Source organism: Rutidosis leptorrhynchoides, chromosome 7, assembly GCF_046630445.1.
Source record: "Rutidosis leptorrhynchoides isolate AG116_Rl617_1_P2 chromosome 7, CSIRO_AGI_Rlap_v1, whole genome shotgun sequence".
Lineage (NCBI taxonomy): Eukaryota > Viridiplantae > Streptophyta > Magnoliopsida > Asterales > Asteraceae > Rutidosis > Rutidosis leptorrhynchoides.
This window is the reverse complement of record NC_092339.1, coordinates 116681913-116705825: the sequence shown is the minus strand read 5'-3', so window position 1 is coordinate 116705825 and position 23913 is coordinate 116681913. Positions and strand designations below refer to the sequence as shown.

Sequence of the window (23913 nt, the reverse complement as noted above, 5' to 3'; positions counted from 1 at the left end):
TAAACCATTTCTAGTCCCACTACCTCCCGCGATCGCGGAGGTTATATGTGCATTAGGGCCGCGATCGCGGCATGCCACATTCCAGCTGAAACGACCCTTCAAAGTACACTTAATGACCATCGTTATCTTGGTCCCACAGCTTGATCATAACTCTATATGAATTTGATAAATAACCTTGCATTCTTTATTTAAAAATGATTTCCTATAAAGGAAACCTACCAAAATATGTAAGTTTAGAAAAACCCTACATTATTACTTAATCAAAAGTTGACCAAAACAAAGTCAACAACACCCACTATTAAATGTATCAAAATAGAATGCAAGTTAATGTATAACAAAAGCTGCCATCATAAATATGCAGACTCTCTAAGCACAGCAGAAGCAATCAATCATGAACCTAAGAATAAAACATGCGAGTAACTGTCAACAAAAATGTTGAGTGAATTATAGGTTTAATATTGCAAATAATATTTAATTTAAACAATAAAAATTTATGTTTGAAAACATAAAAACTCCTTTTTGGACCATAAAATTATATGCTAGAAAACATATAATAAAACATTATTCCATTTTCAGTGAGCCACCTGGTAGCCACTTAACCATTTATTTGCCCTTGCCAAACACAATAAATAATATACACCGAACAAGTGTATCTTCAACTAAATACGAAGTACTAAACATTCTGATTATAAACTGCTAGCGCGACTAGCTCGAAATGGGGTTGTCAAACCCGATAGATCTATCCGTAGGATTCGCGTTCACCAGTAGAAACCAGTGATTACAGTTACCAGACTAGGGAATATTTTTGTTCAACTCACAATCAATAATTTAAACCAACTTCCACATGTGTCCAAAATATAAAATAAATTGCATGTATTCTCATCCCAAAAGATTTAAAATAGAAAAATGGGACTATAACTCACCTTAAAGTAAATGAAGTAACCAGACAAATATGTGAACAGCAAGTGAAGTAAAGTGATCAAGAATGATCACAACGCCGACCTATAAATAAAGCAGGTCGATATAAATAACTAACTTAGGTCAAGTCTTAGTATGATAGCTATAGTACTTGTTGCAAGTAGACATAGAACAACACTCAGTATGCTTCGGTTTGATCAGAACAGCATAAGGACACGTACTTTCTATTTTTAGAAAGTTTCTATTTTTAGTAGGTTTCCATTTTTGGAAAGTTTCTATTTTTGGAAAGTTTCTATTTTAGGAAAGTTTCTATTTTTAGAAAGTTTTCATATTTAGAAAGTTTCTATTTTTGGAAATTTTATAACTTAGGAAAGTTTCCTTAATTAGAAAGTCAACAAAAGTCAACTGAAAGTCAAAGTCAACCGAAAGTCAACTCAAAAGTGAACCTTGGTCAAACATAGTCAACATTAATTTTAAAAGTATAAGTCATAATAATAATGTAAGTTATAATGTTATTTAAAGTCATATATGTATAATTATGTCATAACATAAGTTTAATTAAATTAAAATGAATTATTAAAGTTAACATAAGTTTAAATGATATAATTAATATAGCATAAGTATTTAATTAATTAATTAAATATTAATCATAATATAGGTATTATTAATTAATAATAAATTTTAATCATATCATAAGTATTATTAATTAATAATAAATTATTAATCATATCATAAGTTTCTAATTATAATCATTAAATCATAAGTATTTAATAATTAAATTATAATTAAATAATAACTAAGCCTTATAATAATTAAATAATTAATTAATCCTTATTATAAGTCTTATTAAAATAATCTCATAATATAAGTTTAATACTTACCATAAGTATTTTTCATTATTAATAAAAGTATTATTTATCATAAGTTTGATTAAAGTCTAATTAATCATAATTAATTACTAAATGATATAATAAATATGTATATCATAGGTCTTAAAGTAAAATAATTACTTTTTATATTATAAGTAATTTATTAATAATGAAATTCATTATTTATATCATAAGTCTTATTAAATAACCATAAGTTTTAATTAAAAGCTCATCGGGTCATAACTTGAGCCCCGGGAATCAGTTTTCGACGAGTCTTATATATATATCGTGACCAACAGCCACCATTCAACTTGGAGCTTTAATTCGTTCAAAAACATGTTTTAGTCATAACGGGTGATCCGTGGCCCGGATTTCGATGACCCGAACATGAATGTTTATCCAATCATCAATTCTAACACACTAGTACACCCTAGAGACTCCAAAAATGGTCACAAAGTCGGACCAAACCTGAACACATTCGTTTTTACATTTTAATTTCACGAAAACACCATTTTAATCATATCTTATGTTCCGGGAATCGAAATAACATGAATCCGGAGTCTAAAATCAATGTATTGATGAGAGGAACTCATCTAAATACTTTATTTTATCAAAAACATCAGTTAAAGGTACTGAAATGGTCGAATAGTCTGCTGTCCACAATCAATCAAACCGAAAACATGTAATAACGAGTGATTCTATGCATACAATCAATAATTCAACAACATAGAAGCACTATACAATCATATTAAACATCAAAATCATTAAAAATAGATTAAAATGAAAAAGCTAGGGTTTGTGATTATACCCTAATCAAGAATCAAGAAGATGAAGCCTGTAGATCGCGAAAAGGAGAATCCGTTTATGCAATTAATTTTGAGAGATGAAGAATAATTGTATGATGATTGTTGTTGGCTGTATTTTGAAGGTGGAAGAGTATAAATTCGGCCACAAGTGGGGAGGGAAGAAGGAGAGAGTTTTTGCTTGGGTTTGGAAAAGGAAAAGTGATCAAATGAGTGTAAAATGAAGTTTATGTACCAAATATGAAATAGATGGGCTATGTGGGGGTACTTGGACGAATTTTCCATGGGGAGTGGGCCTCAAAACCCAAATTTATTATTTGATAAAAAGTTTGTGGCCCGAAAGTCCTAACAAAGCCTGATTCGCGAAAACACGGTTACGCGATTGATTTTTCGGAGAGATAACAAATACGCGACGAATAAAATATATAAACACTAAATATAAACATATGACATTAAAATATCATATTTAAAATAATTAGGACTAAAAAAAATCCCAAAAGCTTGACCGTTGGTTTGAAAACCGAAAAGATTCGCCGGATAGAAATCCGCGACACGTAGAAACGTATAACTTGAAATATTGAATACAAATATTCATATAACACATAATAATTAATATATTATTACTAAAATAATAATATAGATCATAGAAATGACGTGGCATGAATAACAATTAACAGTCGTTAAATAATTAACGGTAAAAGATAACGGAAAAAGTAGGGTCGTTACAGTACCTTCCCGTTACGGAAATTTCGTCCCAAAATTTAAGCAGGTGCAGGGTTGACTCAGCATCTGGGAACAAATGCGGGTACTTCTGCTTCATCTGATCTTCACGCTCCCAAGTGAACTCGAGACCGCGTTTGGCGTTCCATCTAACTCGAACAATAGGAATTCTACTCTGCTTAAGAGTCTTAACCTCTCGATCCATAATTCAACAGGTTCCTTAATAAAATGAAGTTTCTTATCAACATGAAGTTTCTCCAGAGGAATAGTGTCATCGGCCTCGGCCAAACACTTCTTCAAATTCGACACGTGAAAAACATCATGAACAGCACTGGGTTCTTGTGGCAACTTCAAACGATAAGCCACGGGTCCAACTCTCTCAATAATCTCAAACGGTCCAACAAAACGAGGACTCAACTTTTCCCTTTTACCAAAACGTATCACACCCTTCCAAGGTGATACCTTCGATCACCGACTTTAAATTCAATATTGTTCCTTCTCTTATTGGCATAGCTCTTTTGCCTACTTTTGGCAGTTCTTAAACTTTCCTTAATCTGTACGATCTTCTCGGTAGTCTCATGAATAATTCCTGGACCTGTGAGTTGAGCATTCCCAACCTCATTCCAGCAGACAGGAGACCTACACTTTCTACCATACAGCGCTTCAAAAGGTGCGGCATAATACTTGCATGATAACTGTTATTATAAGAAAATTCAGCCAGTGGCAAGTACTTATCCCAACCATTACCAAAATCAATGATGCATGCTCGTAACATGTCTTCCAACGTTTGAATGGTCCTTTCACTCTGAACATCTGACTGTGGATGATAAGCAGTGTTCATATACAATTTAGTTCCCAAAGCATCTTGTAAGGACTGCCAAAACCTCGATGTAAATCGACTGTCTCGGTCCGAAATAATAAATAAGGGAACACCATGTCTAGAAACAATCTTCTTCAAATACAAACAAGTAAGCTTCTCCTTCGAATCTGTTTCCTTAATTGGCAAGAAATGAGCTGACTTAGTGAGTCGGTCAACAATCACCCCAAATGGTATCATAACCACCCATAACTCTCGGTAATTTTGCAATAAGTCCATCGTAATACCTTCTCACTTCCACTCGGGAATCTCAGATTGCACCAAAAGTCCAGATGGTTTTTGTTGTTCAGCTTTAACCTTGGCACAGGTCAAACACTTAGCCATATACGTAGCCACATCAGCTTTCAAATTTGACCACCAATACAGCTCCTTAAGATCATGATACATCTTTCCTGAACCAGGATGAATAGAGTACCTAGACTTATGAGCCTTATGCCCTCATCTAACACAAGTTGTCGCAAATCACCAAATTTTGGAACCCAAAGATGTCCCGCAAAATACTGCGTGCCATCTGCTCGTACCTCAAATTTCTTACTCATGCCTCTGACCTTCCCGTTACGAAATTCTCCTCCTTCAAGGCTTCTTGTTGTGCCTCAAGAATCTGCCTAGCGAGGTTAGTTTGTATTGTCATATTCAAGGCTCTAAACCTACGAAGTTCAGCCCTCTCTTTACGACTTAACGCATCGGCCACCACATTGGCCTTCCCCAGATGATATAAAAGTTTGCAATCATAATCATTCAATGTCTTAACCCATCGTCGCTGCCTCATATTCAACTGTTTCTGATCAAGGATATGTTGAACACTTTTGTGATCAGTGTACACTGTACTTTTGACCTCATATAGATAATATCTCCATATCTTAAGCCCCAACACAACAGCTCCCAATTATAAATCATGGGTCGTATAATTCTGCTCGTGAATCTTCAACTGACGTGACGCGTAAGCAATGACTTTCTTTCGCTGCATCAAAACACAACCAAAGTCTTGACACGAAGCATCATAATAGATAACAAAATCATCATTACCCTCGGGTAGTGATAATATCGGTGCAGAAATTAACTTCTTCTTCAGAGTTTGGAAAGCAGACTCTTGTTCACTCTTCCACTCGTACTTCTTCCCCTTATGCATTAAAGCAGTCAGAGGTTTCGCTACTCTTGAAAAATCTTGAATGAACCTTCTATAATAGCCTGTCAAGCCTAGGAACTGACGAATCTGAGTAGGAGTTTTCGGAATCTCCCACTTCTCAATCGCCTCAATCTTAGCAGGATCAACTTGTATTCCCTGTTTACTAACAATATGTCCAAGGAATTGAACTTCTCTTAACCAGAAGGCACACTTAGAGAACTTAGCGTACAACCCTTCTTTTCTCAATAAATCAAGCACCAACCTCAAATGTTCCTCGTGCTCCTCATCAATCTTAGAATAAATAAGGATGTCGTCGATGAAAACAATAACGAATTTGTCCAGATAGGGTCTACACACATGGTTCATGAGGTCCATGAACACAGCAGGTGCATTTATCAATCCGAACGGCATAACAAGGAATTCGAAGTGACCATAACGGGTACGGAAAGCAGCTTTCGGAATATCAGTTTCTTTAACGCGTAATTGGTGAGAACCGAAACGAAGACCAATCTTAGAATAAACGGACGAACCTTGAAGTTGATCGAACAGATCATCAATTCTCGGAAGAGGGTAACGGTTTTTAACAGTAAGCTTGTTCAATTCACGATAATCAATGCACAAATAAAACGAACCATCTTTCATCTTAACAAACAAAACAGGAGCTCCCCAAGGGGATGAACTGGGACGAATGAAATATAGTTGCAACAAGGAGTAGTCACATCAGTGGCATAGATATTTAAGGCAAATCTCTCAAAGGAGATAACGAGGATCATGGACTTCAAAGTAGATTTTCATTACATTTCTGAAAGGAAGACGTACGAAAGGTGTGATATTTCAACGAGAGTGAACTTCCTTGTACAATGAGCGAGGAAATCTAAGATTCATCCATATTCTTAAATTTATGTGCGGATGAAAAGAACGCGAATCATGGGTTATAAAGAATGGCCGACTCTAGGTGAGATGAATCTCCAAAAATAATTTTGTACACCTCAAAGTGTTGAATCTTAGGATTGATGTTTATGAGGGTGTTGCGGTTGACAGCGAATATTGAGAGTAGAAACTCCTCAAACGGTCTAGTGTAATAAATATCCATGATACCCACTATAACAACAGTTGGGGTAGAAACCCACCTAGCACCTTTCCTGAGAACAGGGTGACCACTATACGTATCTCAGAAAACTGATTTATCGGTCCGCGTTGCGGCCATGTCCAACCATAAGAGGGGAAATTTTATGAGTGCCAGGACTTTTCAACAAATTTTATAAAACCGGCACCCAAAGTGGTGTAAGAGTTTCTATCAATGAACTTAATGATAAGTTTCATCCTTAAACGGAGGATGAGAAAAACTGTGATCCAAACACTCTGTAGGGTAATGCGAAAATTTGATAAAATCAATCAAAGGAGTTTCGAAAAAGCTTTAAACGTTTGATGTGACAACATAAACAGAACGAAGTTCTTAGTAAATTTAGAAGTATGTACAACGTGTACCATTTTATATAAAAGAAATTGACTTAGTCAAACAACTCAATAATTTAGTGGTTTTTAAAAAAAAATTGAAGGTATGATTTAGTATATACTAGCCAAAATAGGTAAGGGTAAATTTATTCATTTGAATCCATACGTACATATATGATTTTATAAATTGTATACATGACAAAATATTCCATTACTTCTATTCGCCCATAATCTCGTGAGAACCGCCCAAATAAACAAGTGTGTAAAACTCCCGATGATAACAGAGTATCTGTATTTCAGAGGTTACAAGTTAAAGTAAGATCGTGGAAGATCGAGTAACGGACTTGAATCGTTGTGCGATATTTGACCAACAAATGTTACGAGGTCATGAAAACCAATGAGTTAAATATTGTTTTGACTATTATCAGGACATAAGTCCTTGGGCCAAAACTGTTCCCGAGTGAAGCTGTTGCTAACAAGCGAGTTATGAAAGATAGAGCATGAGATAGATAATCTGGCTAAAACGAGCTTCTCGTATATCGACAAATAAGATAATGAATATTTTCCTTACCCATGTAATACATCGGAATTCCTTAATGAATAGTGTAAAGATTTTCTTTGACTCGCTTTCTATTCCTCATGTCACAATATTGGGACTTTTTTATGAATTAGCGTAATATAATCACGTTGGCCTGACGCCATTATATTTCACTAATTCGTATTTCCATTCCAATAGCACTACATGAGGTCAAGACACGCGATCAACCTCGAATTTCCACACAATTTCTCTAACGATTTCTTAAACAATGTGCTAAGGATAGCACAAGAGACAAAACATCCAAAGTAATGAATAACAGTAACGATGACATAGAAATGTCTTCGAAGTACCAAGAATCTCTAAAAGTCAAGAATGACGTTTTCTGGTTCAAAAACCAAAGCATATAGGCACAACGGCTCAAAGGCACGTAATATAACCAGAATGTTATATACCCAAACATAATAGCTGACATTGAAATGCCGAGCATTTAGAAGTCAAGAATGACATCTCGCGTAATATAACTCAAACGTTATATACATAACTATAATGGATGACATAGAAATGTCTAGAATTTCGGAAGTCAAGAATGACATCCCTCGGTTTCACTACCCGAGGTGTTCCTATAAGGATAAATTCGCATGAGTCGGAGAATACGTTTAATCGGAATGGGAGTTCCTCCCGGATTCAGAACATAATAGAGATGTATGTATGATAACAATATACATACCAATACGATACAAATAATTACATATAATAATAAATTATAGGTCGAGCTGTAGACTAGACTCACTAATGCATCCTATTGACTCGGGTAACGACATCAATGCAGCCTAATTCCCTACAACCAACGCTCTGATACCAACTGAAACGACCCGTCAAAGTACACTTGACGACCATCGTTATCTTGGTCCCACAGCTTGATCATAACTCTATATGAATTTGATAAATAACCTTGCATTCTTTATTTAAAAATGATTTCCTATAAAGGAAACCTACCAAAATATGTAAGTTTAGAAAAACCCTACATTATTACTTAATCAAAAGTTGACCAAAAAAAGTCAACAACACCCACTATTAAATGTATCAAAATAGAATGCAAGTTAATGTATAACAAAAGCTGCCATCATAAATATGCAGACTCTCTAAGCACAGCGGAAGCAATCAATCATGAACCTGAGAATAAAACATGCGAGTAACTGTTAACAAAAATGTTGAGTGAATTATAGGTTTAATATTGCAAACAATATTTAATTTAAACAATAAAAATTTATGTTTGAAAACATAAAAACTCCTTTTTGGACCATAAAATTATATGCTAGAAAACATATAATAAAACATTATTCCATTTTTCGTGAGCCACCTGGTAACCATTTAACCATTTATTTACCCTTGCCAAACACAATAAATAATATACACCGAACAAGTGTATCTTCAACTAAATACGAAGTACTAAACATTCTGATTATAAATTGCTAGCGCGACTAGCTCGAAATGGGGTTGTAAAACCCGATAGATCTATCCGTAGGATTCGCGTTCACCAGTAGAAACCAGTGATTACAATTACCAGACTAGGGAATATTTTTGTTCAACTCACAATGAATAATTTAAACCAACTTCCACATGTGTCCAAAATATAAAATAAATTGCATGTATTCTCATCCCAAAAGATTTAAAATAGAAAAATGGGACTATAACTCACCTTAAAGCAAATGAAGTAACCAGACAAATATGTGAACAGCAAGTGAAGTAAAGTGATCAAGAATGATCACAACGCCGACCTATAAATAAAGCAGGTCGATATAAATAACTAACTTAGGTCAAGTCTTAGTATGATAGCTATAGTACTTGTTGCAAGTAGACATAGAACAACACTCAGTATGCTTCGGTTTGATCAGAACAGCGTAAGGACACGTACTTTCTATTTTTAGAAAGTTTCTATTTTTAGTAGGTTTCCATTTTTGGAAAGTTTCTATTTTTGAAAAGTTTCTATTTTAGGAAAGTTTCTATTTTAGGAAAGTTTCTATTTTTAGAAAGTTTTCATATTTAGAAAGTTGCTATTTTTGGAAATTTTATAAGTTAGGAAAGTTTCCTTAATTAAAAAGTCAACAAAAGTCAACTGAAAGTCAAAGTCAACCGAAAGTCAACTCAAAAGTGAACCTTGGTCAAACATAGTCAACATTAATTTTAAAAGTGTAAGTCATAATAATAATATAAGTTATAATGTTATTTAAAGTCATATATGTATAAAATTAGTCGAAGGGAATAGTCGAAGGGTAATTGAATATATAAAATTAGTTCAAAAATTTTGAGATTCATCTTTATAGACTTTGCTTATCGTGTCAGAAACATATAAAGATTAAGTTTAAATTTGGTCGAAAATTTCCAGGTCGTCACAGATATGTTAGCTTGCTTTATATCATTAGCTTTTACATGTAAATCGAAATTTTAGAGCTTGTCTTTGCCACTGCTGTAAGTTGTTACAAGAGCATCCCACAATGACTTGGCTGTAGGAAATTCAGTTAAGTTGCTGGCTAAATTTGGCTCTATATTCTGAATTAACCATGAGAACACGATTAAATCTTCTTGTTCCCATTGGTTAAATTCATCACTGCTGTCTTCTGGTGGTGGGTTTGATGTTAAGTGGTTTAGGAGATTTTTTGATTTACCTCCTATTGCCACTTTCATTATTCTAGCCCATTAAGCGTAGTTTTGACTTGACAAACTGATGCTGATTTTCAAGCTATCAGAAAGCTTTGGGCTGTAATTCATGTTGGTTTTCAAAAGTTGGCTTAATTGGGTGGCTAGATCATTGGTTTGGTTAACCGATTGGGTATGGATGTTGACTTCATCAGACATTGTGACCCCCAATCAGATTGGTAGATGATTGAAGCTTAATTATGAGTGTATTGATCTCAGATCTACACCATAAGCTCTGATACCATGTTTTCAAATGATTTAAGCAATTGTAAATATGATTAAGATAATGTATCTATTATTTCAAACAGATGAAGTGATTTACAAGTGTGTTTGAGTGTGTTTATATACACTAGAATACCTAACAGACACTTCTAATTTAAGTATGGATCCAAAGTGACTTTGGAACCACTTTTACATAAAAGGAAGTCTACTGTTAATAGAGCCGTTTGACTTCAGAAAATGGCCTGTTGACTTCTGTCCTGGACAGCTGACTTTGCTGCTACTTATGTGTTATTGTGACCTTCTATACTTGGAAATGATGAGATTATCTTTTCTCTGATCCAAAGTTGAATTACCCAAAAAGGTATGGTTGCTGTTTTATTCTTTAACAAATAAGTAGGTTAAAAAAATGTGAGACGCCCTGAAAATGGTAAAATCAAATTTTCATGAGTTTTAAACCTGCCTAAAGTTCAATTTAGGCTCTATACAACAGTCAAGTCGCCAATAAATCGACGCTTCCTATCTATTATATTGCTTGTTAACAACCGCCAACTCACAAGATAGTGAACATCTCGCCAAACAAGATGTCAGCCATTCCTTCAACGATTCCTCGACAAAAATTCATGGGACTCACTTCTTTTTAATTTGTACTTTTGTACAACAACAACAGCAACAAAACCCAATACCACTTGAGTGGTGTATGGGGAAGGTGAGATGTAGACAATCCTTCCCCTACCCGAGAATAAAAACGGGTCATTTCACCACCCAGAAAAGTAGAGAAAGTCATCCCTGTCTTTATTCGACGGATAAAGAGATTGCTTCCGAGTGGACCTCCGGCCAAAAAGTAGGAAATTTGTTTTTTTTAATAAAAGATAAAAATACAAATAAAAAAGAAAATACAAATAAAAATAAAAAGAAAATAAAAATAAAATAAAATTAAGACGCCATGAAAATGGTAGAATCAGATTTTCATGGGTTTAAAAGTCTGCCTGAAAATCAATTTAGGCTCTAAGCGGCAGTCAAGACGCCACTTAATCGACGCTTGGTGTTGCCTCAATAAATAGAGCCAAGGGGCCTTGAAAACAGAAACACGAAAGGCATGCCAGGTGGGCGTTGTTGCGCAAGCAAGGGGCCAACCACCGGTAACACACCAGACGCCACTCATGCATCATTACGGTAGACATCCCTGAAGACACACAACTAGAAGAATACCAATCAAGCTCAGGAGCAAAGAAAGATCGTCCTCAGCCATAATGACCCCAGGGTGCACCGAACGATACGCACACACACACACGCCCCCTCCCATACCCCCCCCCCCCCACACCACACACACACACACACACAAAAAAACATAAACCTATATACATGCCAACAAACATCCGTACATAAACAAAGCTACAAACCTACAAGAAACCAAACCTACATACATACACCAAGAAAACAAACAAAAACAAGCATACATACATAGTCGAAACAAACATATATACCTACAAAAACAACCTAACATACATGCATAGGCAAGACATACATACCTAAACATAAAAGCCTACACTACCAAACCTATATACATACATCCATAAATACGTACATACCATGCCTACATACATACAAACAAACCTACATACATACGCCAAATACCAAACCTACTCGTCAACTAGTAATAGTAGTAGTAATAATAAACCTACATAATAATAATACTAATAATAATAATAATAATAATAATAATAATAGTAAGTAATAGTTAATAGTTTTATAATTAAGTAATAGTTAATAGTTAATAGTTTTGTGTAATAACATAACCAGAACACTTAACAAACAAATATATTGAATTTTTTATTCGCGTAACATATTAATATGGTAATTTACTCATTTCATATTGTTTAATCAAAATGATTATTAAACAACTTATTTTCATTTAGAATTAAGTTTATTCAAAAACTCTGAATTATTCAAATATAAATCATTCAACGCTAAATCATTCAGTCTAATTAAACACACATTTAGTTTCTTACCCCCACACAACACTTTTAGTGTGGTGTACATGCTAAAGTGTAACATACAAATACTACGAGTGCCACTATAAGCAGGGTCGTCTCATTGATTTTGAAGACCCTGTTCGAGACGTAAAAATGGGCCCTTATTATTTGGGCTAAACGCGGAGTTTTTCAGTAATATTGACATATTAAATTATTAATATTGACATATTAAATTATTATAAGTAACAAGAAAAATATTAATTATGATTATTACATTTAAATTATATATGTATACCTGAATTGTGACTTGCAAGTTTGACGATAAATCAAAAGGAATCGAATCGGACGCCGTGCAACTATACATTAGATATTAGGAATTGATTTCAGATTTTAAATCAATAAAATAAATATACCCAATATCAATAAATAAAGATAAATATAAATAAAAATATTAATATGACAAGAAAAGTGTAATACGGAGTACCTTTTACAAATGAATTGACGGCGACATGCGACTAGTCACTGATCAACGTAGGTTTCGAGGAGAATAAAGTCAAATTGAGAAGTTACACGGAGACGGTAGCGGCTTTGTATTTTTTATATTATAAAACTTCAATAAAATAAATAGAAACTGGACCTAGATACCCCTTATTGGACTTTTTTATTTAGGCCCCATTTGAATATGGGCCCTGTGCGATGGAACGGGCTGCACAGCCCAATATCCGGCCTGACTATAAGTGGTGTATAATCCTCAATCGCTTCTACTTAATCAACTACAGTATTTTTAAATTCCCTCAAAAAAATCAACTTTTTGATTTTTACAGTGGGATTCTGTTGTAATTGTCATCCTTAAACGAAGTTGTCTAATAGCAAATAAAAAAAATAATTATTCGAGCAATAACGATGCTCCCTGTCAAAATCAAGAACTCTAAATCGAAACAAATATTCTCTTCCATCACATTCCAAATATTATAGTAGCATTTTGTATTTTGGATTGTAAACCAAATGTGTATGTGATATAACCAACTAAGAGTTCATATCGAGAAAGTAGAATCTCATTGGGATAACAGTGTTTCATTTTATTACACATTTCAAGACTTTTATAATTTTTAAAATAAATTCAAGCACGAGAAGCGGTGATAAATTTTGAAAAGTGTTTATTATCGTTGAAAGAGCCAAAGAATGTGATTTGAATAGTATATTAAAGTTAAAACGGACTCACAAATCTAACGTAAAACAAGAAAATAAGAAAATAAAAATAAAAAACTCGAATGAAGCAACTCCAACAGGCGTTTAAAAATATGATTACAAAGTAACAAAACATCGTCAACAACGGTTTTCAACCCAAAATGTAAATGCGTCCTCGTCTACTACTTCCTTTTTTTTTTTCGTACGACAGAATTTATTAAAAAAACTAGCGAGGAGCTAGAGAAAAATCACAAAGAATACATAGAATTTTGTAACCACATCGTCTAGTACTTCCTATAATCTTACAAACGACATTGAGCAAGTATAAAATTTGATGGGGAAATGGGTGATGGTGTTTCGCCAGGCTCCAGTGGGCTACCGGGGACCGCTGGATGAGGTTCGAATTTCGGGCCTGGCATGCTGTGGGGAAATGGGTGATGGTGTTTCGCCAGACTCTAGTGGACTACCGGGGATCGCTGAATGGGTTGACAAAGTCAACACAGGGCTAGCATGTCCTTACCGATACACATGTTTTTGCAACAAGTATAAAATATGATAAAGCTTTTGTGTGGCTGCCATCTATTAACATTTTTCAAATTTTAAATTAAAATTAAATATTAGTCACTTTAAGAGTATGACCATTACTGCATTACATTTAAATTTAAATTTTAGATTATATTTTAGTTTTTATTTTTATTGATTAAAAATGTATTATCTTAAAATTAATCCCATAAATAAATAGTGATGTGCTATCATCCTAATTCTTCCATCTCTTCCGCGTACAACTTAATTTCAAATACTATTCTCCTTTCACAATTTCAAACACTTAACAGAACCATACCAATTCCGTACAACTCCATCACTAAACACCAGTCACTCAACTAAATCCGTTACACATCATCCAATCCCATCGTTAAATCAATTAATTCAGTTTCACGTCAATCAATTAACAACTTCAATTGATCGATCAAGCTGTAATTTGCTTCAATTTCGATTGAATTTCTGATCTGACAAAATGAGAATCGGAACGGCTGCGGCGGCGGAGAGAGGAGAAGAGCGACGGCGGAGTACGGCGGTGAACGACGGAAATGAAGATGATGAGGAAGTTGAGTATGTGGTGGAGGATGTTCGTGATCACGATCACGGGCGGTTAGCGAAACGTAAAAGTCGGTTCACGTTATTGGCGGGAGATTTAGGTCTTGATCCGAGTAGAAGAGGTTTTGTTATTAATAGAGAGAGATTTATTGATGGCATTAGAGGATCATGTTCTTCTGGTCTATTCATTCATCCTAATAACAGGTTCCTTATTGCTCCTTCTCTCTCTAATGAAATTTATGTTACAGCACTACGTATATATTTTTGTGTGTGTTTTTTCTTTTTTTATTTTTTTATATATAATGTGTGTCAGTCAAAACTACGTGACTAAATGGATCTTCAGCCGTTACTTTATTTGGATTTTTTTCGCTATTTGTTTTTGGTTGATTTTGTGCTTAATTTCTAACCACCATTTTTAAAAAATATGTATAAAAAAGTCGAAGTAATTATAATTTATAAACAAGGTATGAATTAACGATAAAGGGTTAGTGTAAAATAGTTACCTTTCATTACCTAATTTGTTTGACCGTAGAAATTTTTATTTATACTCGATAATATATAATATTTAATGGGATGAAGTGAGTATTACTTAAGTTGCGTTCTATTATGCTTATTTGGATACCACCTAGTTATTCAAAAACTATTTTATTAAGACACTTTAGTGATCACGGGTTAATATGATTACACTATGGTTACACTATATACATCCGAGTACAAATATTTATTTTTACCTCATAAGGTGAAAGAGAAAATTTTTATCTGTTTATCCTTTACACAACTTTTTTTAGGATTGCAGTTAATTTGGTAAGTTTATATTTATGAACTCTTTTATTTAGGTAAAGAAATGATGAATAGGTAGAAGTATGATCTTATAAAAGGCCTTAAATAATCGAGCCAATCGTACTGACTTTTTAAAACGCGATCGCTCTCAAAAACTATTTTAAAATGATATGTGCCATTGATCCATTTACCAAATATATACCGAGTAGTATCTAGACATAGTATATTTTTCTCTCATTCCGTTTTAAATTAAATTAAATTTATATATATATAATTTGTGGTAAATGGTGTCAACCTATGATTGGTTGGCACCATTTGTTAATAGTAACTTCTTTTTTTTTTTCTTTTCCAAAACATGATTTGCCCAACACACCCAAACCACTAACCCAATACCATCCGGATCCACTGACCCGCTCCACCTACCCGACCCGCATACCCACTACTGTAAGCGAAACCAACTCGCAGCGAAAACGCGGGCCTATTATTATTATTATTATTATTATTATTATCTTATCCATATATCAATGGACAACCCTCAAATCAGGGGTATAAAGTGTAAAATTAGTATTTTAATTAAAAATCTTAATTAAACTTCACTCATATTTTTAACGGGACATATCTTTCCACTCGCCTCGCGTTAACTTTTTTCGAACCCACCGTTCAACTCAAAAAAATCTAACAAACACAACGGGACTAACTATACGCGAAATAGACACTTCTAAAAAAAAATTCTAAATACGTCGGACTATATTCAATACATACACACATCTATAATAAACTCTTCAAACTAACTACATCATATCGATAATTTTGTTTCCTTTTTTTACACAATCTTCCTGCCGTTAGAAACACGTAGGCCATTAGGTACACTGGATACTAACTACGTGTATCTAAAAACACCCGTGGCAAAACGTTTTTACTTCTGTAAATAAATAACGCTTCGTTAACTATGAAAACACACCCCAAAGGTCCCGCGGCATCGCGCGGGCCCGCTTTACTAGTTATTTCTATTAATAAATAATATACGTGTATCCATTACACTACTAATACTATTCTATGGCGTATACTCAAAACCTCAAAAGGAAAATAGATAAATGAGGTTATTATATTCGTAATTGATAAAACTACACAGGTTTTAAATACATCATTTTTATTTATGAGGTTTATATATTGGCGAATAATTGGTGTAATTTTATCGTTCATATTTTGTGCATACCATATTTACTCTAGTGTTTATCATCAAACTAAATCGTTAAACATGATAATGTGACTTTTCATGAAAAAGTCAACCAGTGGAATACAAGATGATTGTAACACATGTTACATTAAAGTCTTTGGCTGCATCGATTAATTTATTAATTAACTTAAGATTTAAAATATGCTCGGTAAGAAGTCCAACTCACAAACAACGTACCTGTCAAATTAACGATTATCTGGATCGTGTTATTATCTTACGATATACAGAGTACGATATACGATACATGACATTGACATAAATAGTTAAAAAAAAAATATGGAGTACTTCGTTTATTAGACGCCTTTTTTATTTAATATACTCCAGCATCAGCAATAGTATTATATACGGAGTAGTAAACATTGATCTGGAATTAAAACCATTAAATTACGAAGTATGAATTTTTTAACAACAGCTCTTAAAGATTACTGCATCATTAACATTAAACATATCTAAAAGTGATCTATATAATATAATAGTAATTATATGTATATTAACAAAGAAAATACTTTAGAGTCTCTCTTTTCTCTAAAACCAATCGGTAGTGGAAGAAGTTTCTATTATACAATTGAACCCCGTAGGTATTATGCTTTATTCATCATGTATTTATAGATTACATTGGATGTCATCAAACCCTAAACTAAACTCTAACGGACCCCTAAGCCCACATACGAACTTGGGCTATATTATCCTCTAACACTCCCCCTCAGGCCGAGCGGCGAAATCGCGAAAGCTCGGACTGGAAGTAACACTAGATAAATAAAAGATAACATTTTTTTTTGTTCTCGTATTTGTTGCACCGAATTGACTGATAATCGTTGATTGGTTGCGTTCCTTGACTGCGTTTCCTTTTCCGTAGCGTTTTTGTTTTTTACGTCGTGGCTTGCTTTGCCTAAGGATTGAGCAGAACTTGGGCAAGTAACTTTGTCTACAATACCAATCTTCATCAACGCTGCAAAAAGAGATTTTTTTTTTTTTTTTTTTTTTTTTTTTGTATTCCTCTTTTTTCGGGGTTTGGAACCTAGTCAAGCTAGGCGGCTCAGCCCCACGCCGATTATTATCATATAGCAACTAAAATAATAATAATGATAAACAAAGCATTTAGGTAGCCGTAAGCCTCTGATCACTGCAAGCAATTCGGCTATGAAATAGAATAATGGATAGGTGGTAAGGAGAATTTTCTAGGCTAATAAACAATAACAAAACAAAAAGTAAGGATAAACAAATTAAATTTGGTAGGCTATGCGTGAAATAGGGAAAAGAAAACATGAGGAGATTAAATGGTTTTTTTTTCTTTCTTTGACGGTGAGCTTGAGGCGGCTGCCACATTAAGGATTTGATAAGAAAAGAACGAAAGAGATATTATAGAAGATAGATTTGACGGGGTGGTCAAGAAATAAGGTCTCGGGATCAGACCTAAGCTCTGATTACCATGTTATACAATTGAACCCCGTAGGTATTATGCTTTATTCATCATGTATTTATAGATTACATTGGATGTCATCAAACCCTAAACTAAACTCTAACGGACCCCTAAGCCCACATACGGACTTGGGCTATATTATCCTCTAACAGTTTCCTTTAGACTTATATGCATAATCAATGTGGGACTTTGGTTTGCACCATTACAAACTAAACTTCAGAATTTGGTTTGAGCCTTTTAGGTTTGACATATGGGGCTTACGTAGCACATTTATGACTTGTGTCCACACTGGCCGTGTGTGTAAGTAAGGCTCACATGTCACCTCGGCTTAATGGGTTTACGTGTTCCCACCTTCTTCCGTATAATAAATACCAGTTAGCGATGTCAACTAGCTTATTCTTTAGCACTTGAAGATGTTTGGGTCTGGTTACATGCTATACGTACACCGTATACCCTCTAGGATAAGCAAACTGTGTGTAGATGCTTACCTAAATAATGGGACTCGGTGCCAATAATAAGAGTCCAAAATGATATATGACAGTTCAGATGATGAATTTTTAGAGTGTTTTTTTTTTTTTTCTTTCTTTCTTTCTAATATCTATCTATAATTCATGTTTAAAGGTATGCTGACCGGGTAAAGATTTAGTAGAAATCCAATTATTTACTTAGAATTATATCTTATTCCAAATTTGAATTACATAAATCGACTAATTTTCTATATATTCAGCAAACTGTTTCCAAGCTTTTTCGGTTGAAAACAATAGCCCATGGTCATTTTCTAACGAACATGCATGCTACTATGAACTAAAAATAGCACACAACATAAGTGTTCATTTATATCTCATTCTTGGCTTGAACTGAGGTTGCTGCGGGACATAATTTAGGAAATTAAATCAACTAAAACCAATCATTGCATTTTTTATTTTATTTTTTGGAGAACATGTATAAATAAGAATTTACGGAATGCAGATGGTATCGCGCTTGGGAGAAGTTCATATTATTATGGGCATTGTATTCTTCTTTCTTCACACCTATGGAATTCGGTTTCTTTAGAGGACTACCCAAAAACCTCTATTTCTTAGACATCGCCGGTCAGGTTGCTTTCCTCATCGACGTCATTTTACATTTCTTTATCGCATATAGAGACACTCAGACCTACAAAATGGTTTCTAATCGCAATCTCATTGCTGTTCGGTACGTTTATTTTCATTCTCTTAAAACTGTTTAGTACAATACCATATATGTATGGTTTAATGTAATGGTACTTGTTTTTACCTATAAATTTTATTGTCATTGCAGGTACCTCAGATCTCATTTTTTATTTGATTTACTCGCCTGTATGCCTTGGGACAACATCTACAGGGTATTACGCTTTATAAGTCCTTTTACATGAGAAATTATAAGTCTGTAGCTTTCAACTTCACAAAAAGTAATAACGAGCGGGCTATATCCCCGCGTGTTGCTGCCAAAAATGGTTGCGCTCTATACCTTATAAAAAATATGACATCATGCTGACGTCAGCAAAAGTTCAACAACTGCCCACAGTTAGTATGTATTGTAGCATTCCATACCTTATAAAAAATATATGACGTCATGTTGACGTCAGCAAAACTTAATGTTCATTAACTGCTCACAATTAGTATATAGTATAGTATACATTGTTACTGAAACAAACTGTTTTAACCAGGCTTCTGGAAGAAAAGAAGAAGTGAGATACCTTTTGCTAATCAGGCTGGTTCGAGTACGAAAAGTTTTAGAATTCTTTTCAAACTTGGAGAAGGACATACGGGTGAACTATTTGTTCTCAAGGATTATAAAACTTATTGCTGTTGAACTCTATTGTACACATACGGCAGCATGCATATTCTATTATTTGGCTACAACTTTGCCAGCTGTTGAAGAAGGATACACGTGGATTGGGAGTCTAAAACTCGGTGATTATAGTTATTCAAACTTCAGAGAAATTGATCTTTGGAAACGATATATAACGTCATTATATTTTGCTATTGTAACCATGGCTACAGTTGGTAAGTCTTCAATATGATAATATGAAAAATATTATGTTGAAGTGTCAAGATGGGCGGGTCAGTTGGCATTACAGTAAATCAATTGACTGGCATTGTTTTGATATCTGAATATTTTGCGGACTTGTTTTTACAGGTTATGGGGAGATACATGCAGTAAATCTGAGAGAAATGATATTTGTGATGATCTATGTGTCATTTGACATGGTTCTAGGTGCTTATTTGATCGGTAATATGACAGCCCTAATTGTGAAAGGATCTAAAACAGAAAGATATAGAGATCGAATGACGGATCTTCTTAAGTATATGAACAGAAATAGACTTGGGAGAGACATACGCAGTCAGATTAAAGGTCACCTGCGATTACAGTATGAGAGCAACTACACTGATTCTGCTATTCTTCGTGACCTTCCGATCTCAATTCGTGCCAAGGTATATACAAAGTTAATATTTAACTCTTAACTGTTATATTCTTTAAATGTTATTATCTGTATATTAGTTTTAAGATGCTAAATGATGATCTCATTCCTTGCAGATCTCTCAAACTCTATATAAGTCGTACATTGAAAATGTTTATCTTTTCAAGGGCTGCTCATTGGAGTTCATAAATCAGATTGTAAGTAATCTACATTGTCATATTTGAAAGAAGGTTTACATATTCACCAGTTATTTGCAGAATGTTATGCACCCTGTTTGAAAAGTCCGTATTTGTTTCCTGATTTTGTATGTGTTACCTTTTGTATATGTACACTATCTACAATATCTAGATTCTAAAGTTGGTATAAGATTTAGTACTGATTACTGAAGACATTTTCAAGTTAATTTAATATCTTATGATTTAGATTTATTATTCATATATCACATTTTTATAGGTTTGTAATTATTAACCATTTGACAACTTCAAGTAATTATTGATCTTTATACGTTTCAGGTAACGAAAGTGCACGAAGAGTTTTTTCTTCCAGGGGAAGTAATTATGGAACAAGGCAATGCAGTTGAGCAGATTTATTTCATCTGTCACGGTGAACTGGTATAAATTCATTTACCATTTTAAGATTAATAACAATCACTTTCGGTTTTTTAAGATTAATTAAAACAAATATGGTACAGGAGGAAATTAGCATATGTGAAGATGGGTCTGAAGAGACGGTATCAATTTTAAAACCGCACAGCTCATTTGGAGAAGTTTCTATTCTGTGTAACATTCCTCAACCATATACGGTTCGAGTTTGCGAGCTTTGTAGACTTCTTCGCCTTGACAAACAATCTTTCTCTAACATCCTTGAGATATATTTCCATGATGGCAGGAAGATTTTAAACAACTTAGTAGAGGTAATCATTAAATTCATTATTAATTGTATACAATTCATTAAAGAGGCCAAATTAAGTTTAAGATAGTTGGAATGATTATATATTCAGATTTCTAAAATATTATATTATGGCAGTCTAAAGCAACCGATGTTCGCATGAAGCAATTAGAGACCGATATCACATTGCATATTGGAAAACATGAGGCTGACCTGGCACTTAGAGTCAACAGTGCAGCTTATTATGGTGATTTGTATCAGCTTAAAAGCTTGATTCGAGCTGGAGCTGACCCAAACAAGAAAGATTATGATGGAAGGACTCCCTTGGTATGTATTTTTACTAATCGATTTCTTATATAAATACACACACACATACATAATGCTTGATGAAGATAACAATTTCTTGACATGAACAGCATCTTGCTGCATCAAAAGGATATGAAGATATCATTCTTTTCCTAATTCAAGAAGGGATTGAAGTTAATGCATTAGGTAAAATTCCCTTAATTAATTACATATTACTTTATTATTATAACCGTTGTTGAACGTTCTAAAGCATTTTAGCTCATGGTTACTTAATGTATTCTCGTTGTTAGATAATTTTGGAAACACGCCTTTATTAGAAGCCATTAAGAGTGGACACGATAAAGTTGCATCATTACTAGTCCAAAAAGGCGCTTCGTTAAATATAGACGATGCTGGTTATTTCTTGTGTTCAACTGTTGCAAGAGGAGATATTGATTATATCAGACGGATATTATCTAACGGTATCGATCCAAACTCAAAAGACTATGACTTTCGAACTCCGCTTCATGTAGCAGCCTCACAAGGATCTTATATAATAGTCAAGTTACTTGTTGAAGCAGGGGCTAGTGTTCTATCAAAGGATAGGTATGCCTATTTATTAAATGTTTCAACTTTTGTTGGTTAAATTTCAAATATGACATTAATTGATAATTTTTTATATACCTGGCAAATTGGTGAAGTTGGGTCCGTTTGGGTAACGGGTCAAAATGGTTTTGGGTTGAAATGTGTCATGGGTCAAAACTGTTTTGGGTTGAAATGGGTCAAACGGGTCAGATTTTTAAACAGGTCAATATGGGTTAGGTTGGGTAACGGGTCAAGATGGTTTCGGGTTGAAATGTGTCATGGGTCAAAACGGTTTTGGGTTGAAATGGGTCAAACGGGTCAGATTTTTAAACGGGTCAATATGGGTCAGGTTGGGTAACGGGTTGAAATGGGTCATGGTTCAAACGGGTTGAAATGGGTCATGGGTCAAATGGGTTGATTGAAACTACGACTAGATTGATATTTTTTTACATCTACTTTAATCATGAGAAAATCATAACAGACCGCTAACGCACATTCATCGCGTGCTATTTGTTATTTAGTCTATAGAGAAAAACACGTTGAGCACAGCAAAAGCCATTATCAAATAATATTGTATTTTATTGCAACTAAAACGTTATGCTTAAAATATACAGATGGGGTAATACGCCCCTTGATGAAGGGAGAATGTCAGGAAACAAGATGTTGATCAAATTACTTGAAAATTCAAAATCTGCTGAGCTGTTAGAACTTCCTGCAGGCTCTCAAGAAATAACAGGTTTCTTTGAAATTCAAATCTGCACAAACATATCTAGTTTTTTAAGTTAGACGGTAACATAATATGTTTATTTATCCACAGATAAAATGCACCCAAGAAAATGTACAGTATACCCATTTCACCCATGGAAACATAAAGAAACCAACAGGTTTGGAGTAGTTGTATGGGTCCCACGCACCATAAACGAGCTCATTAAAACAGCAGCTGATGAGTTTAAGTTACAGATTTACCCTACTTCTTGTATAGTAACTGAAGATGCAGGTAAAATTCTTGATGTTGATATGATTATAGATGGTCAAAAGGTGTACTTGATATGTGAAGAATGAGTGTTCATGTGTGGTGTTGTAAGTTTTTGTATTGTTGTAACAATAATGTCACACGGCTTTTTTCGTAATTGTTGCTGAAAATAAATAAAATCGATCATACCAGTTTTTACGTTTATATGCCTAAAATGGCAAGATCTGTTGTAAATGATGAAGAAAGAAATGAATAATAAACATCCACACTTGTATTAACTGCCCATTTGTTTCCTGGGATAGAATGTAGATTACCTTTCCAAATTTTGCAAGTCCTTTTTCACACAGAAAATGAAAAGAACATAAGCTGCTAGGTGTTAATTTAATTGATTCACTTTGATTAACTGCCCATTTGTACTCGTATAACTTTATTTTTGGTAATATGCTCTTTTTATCTATGGATTTTTAAGGCTATTAGGCTATTCGCAATGCATCGTTAAAGAGTGAAAGTGGTGGGAGAATGCCTCAAGCACGCATGTAGTGCGGCATGGTGGGACCACCTTGAGGCGTGCTGGAATATAGCACGATGTACATCATGGACATATTAATATTTAAATCTTATTTATTTATTTATGTTTTCTACGTTTTTCACTATTTTTTCAACCAATTTTTCATCCTATTTTGACATATCAATCATTACCCTCCTTCAAACACATTTACCACTACTTCCCTTCTTCTCACCACCCTTGCCACGTCACAACCATCCACTCAAAAAAACCCATCACTTTGCCACGTCACCACCACTACGAATAGTATTAGCAA

General features: G+C 34.1%; 1 protein-coding gene across 1 annotated transcript; it reads left to right on the top strand.

The window, feature by feature from the left end:
* The first annotated feature begins 14147 nt into the window (after nt 1-14147).
* On the top strand, nt 14148-23290 carry LOC139858138 (potassium channel SKOR). Its single transcript, XM_071846990.1, has 13 exons — nt 14148-14685; nt 18888-19112; nt 19218-19281; nt 19606-19945; nt 20079-20374; nt 20478-20558; nt 20874-20972; nt 21053-21274; nt 21388-21576; nt 21666-21741; nt 21846-22140; nt 22734-22855; nt 22937-23290. The coding sequence occupies exons 1-13, from the start codon at nt 14402-14404 to the stop codon at nt 23179-23181; spliced, it is 2538 nt and encodes an 845-aa protein (XP_071703091.1). The 5' UTR covers nt 14148-14401; the 3' UTR covers nt 23182-23290.
* Nucleotides 23291-23913: the final 623 nt, after the last annotated feature.

Bases quoted from the DNA above. Each gene is read 5' to 3' on its own strand.
- LOC139858138 (XM_071846990.1), top strand. From the start codon at position 14,402: ATGAGAATCGGAACGGCTGCGGCGGCGGAGAGAGGAGAAGAGCGACGG. The intron at 19,282-19,605 runs GTATTACGCTTT...TGTTTTAACCAG, and splicing joins CTTGGGACAACATCTACAGG to GCTTCTGGAAGAAAAGAAGA. The intron at 22,141-22,733 runs GTATGCCTATTT...TAAAATATACAG, and splicing joins AGTGTTCTATCAAAGGATAG to ATGGGGTAATACGCCCCTTG.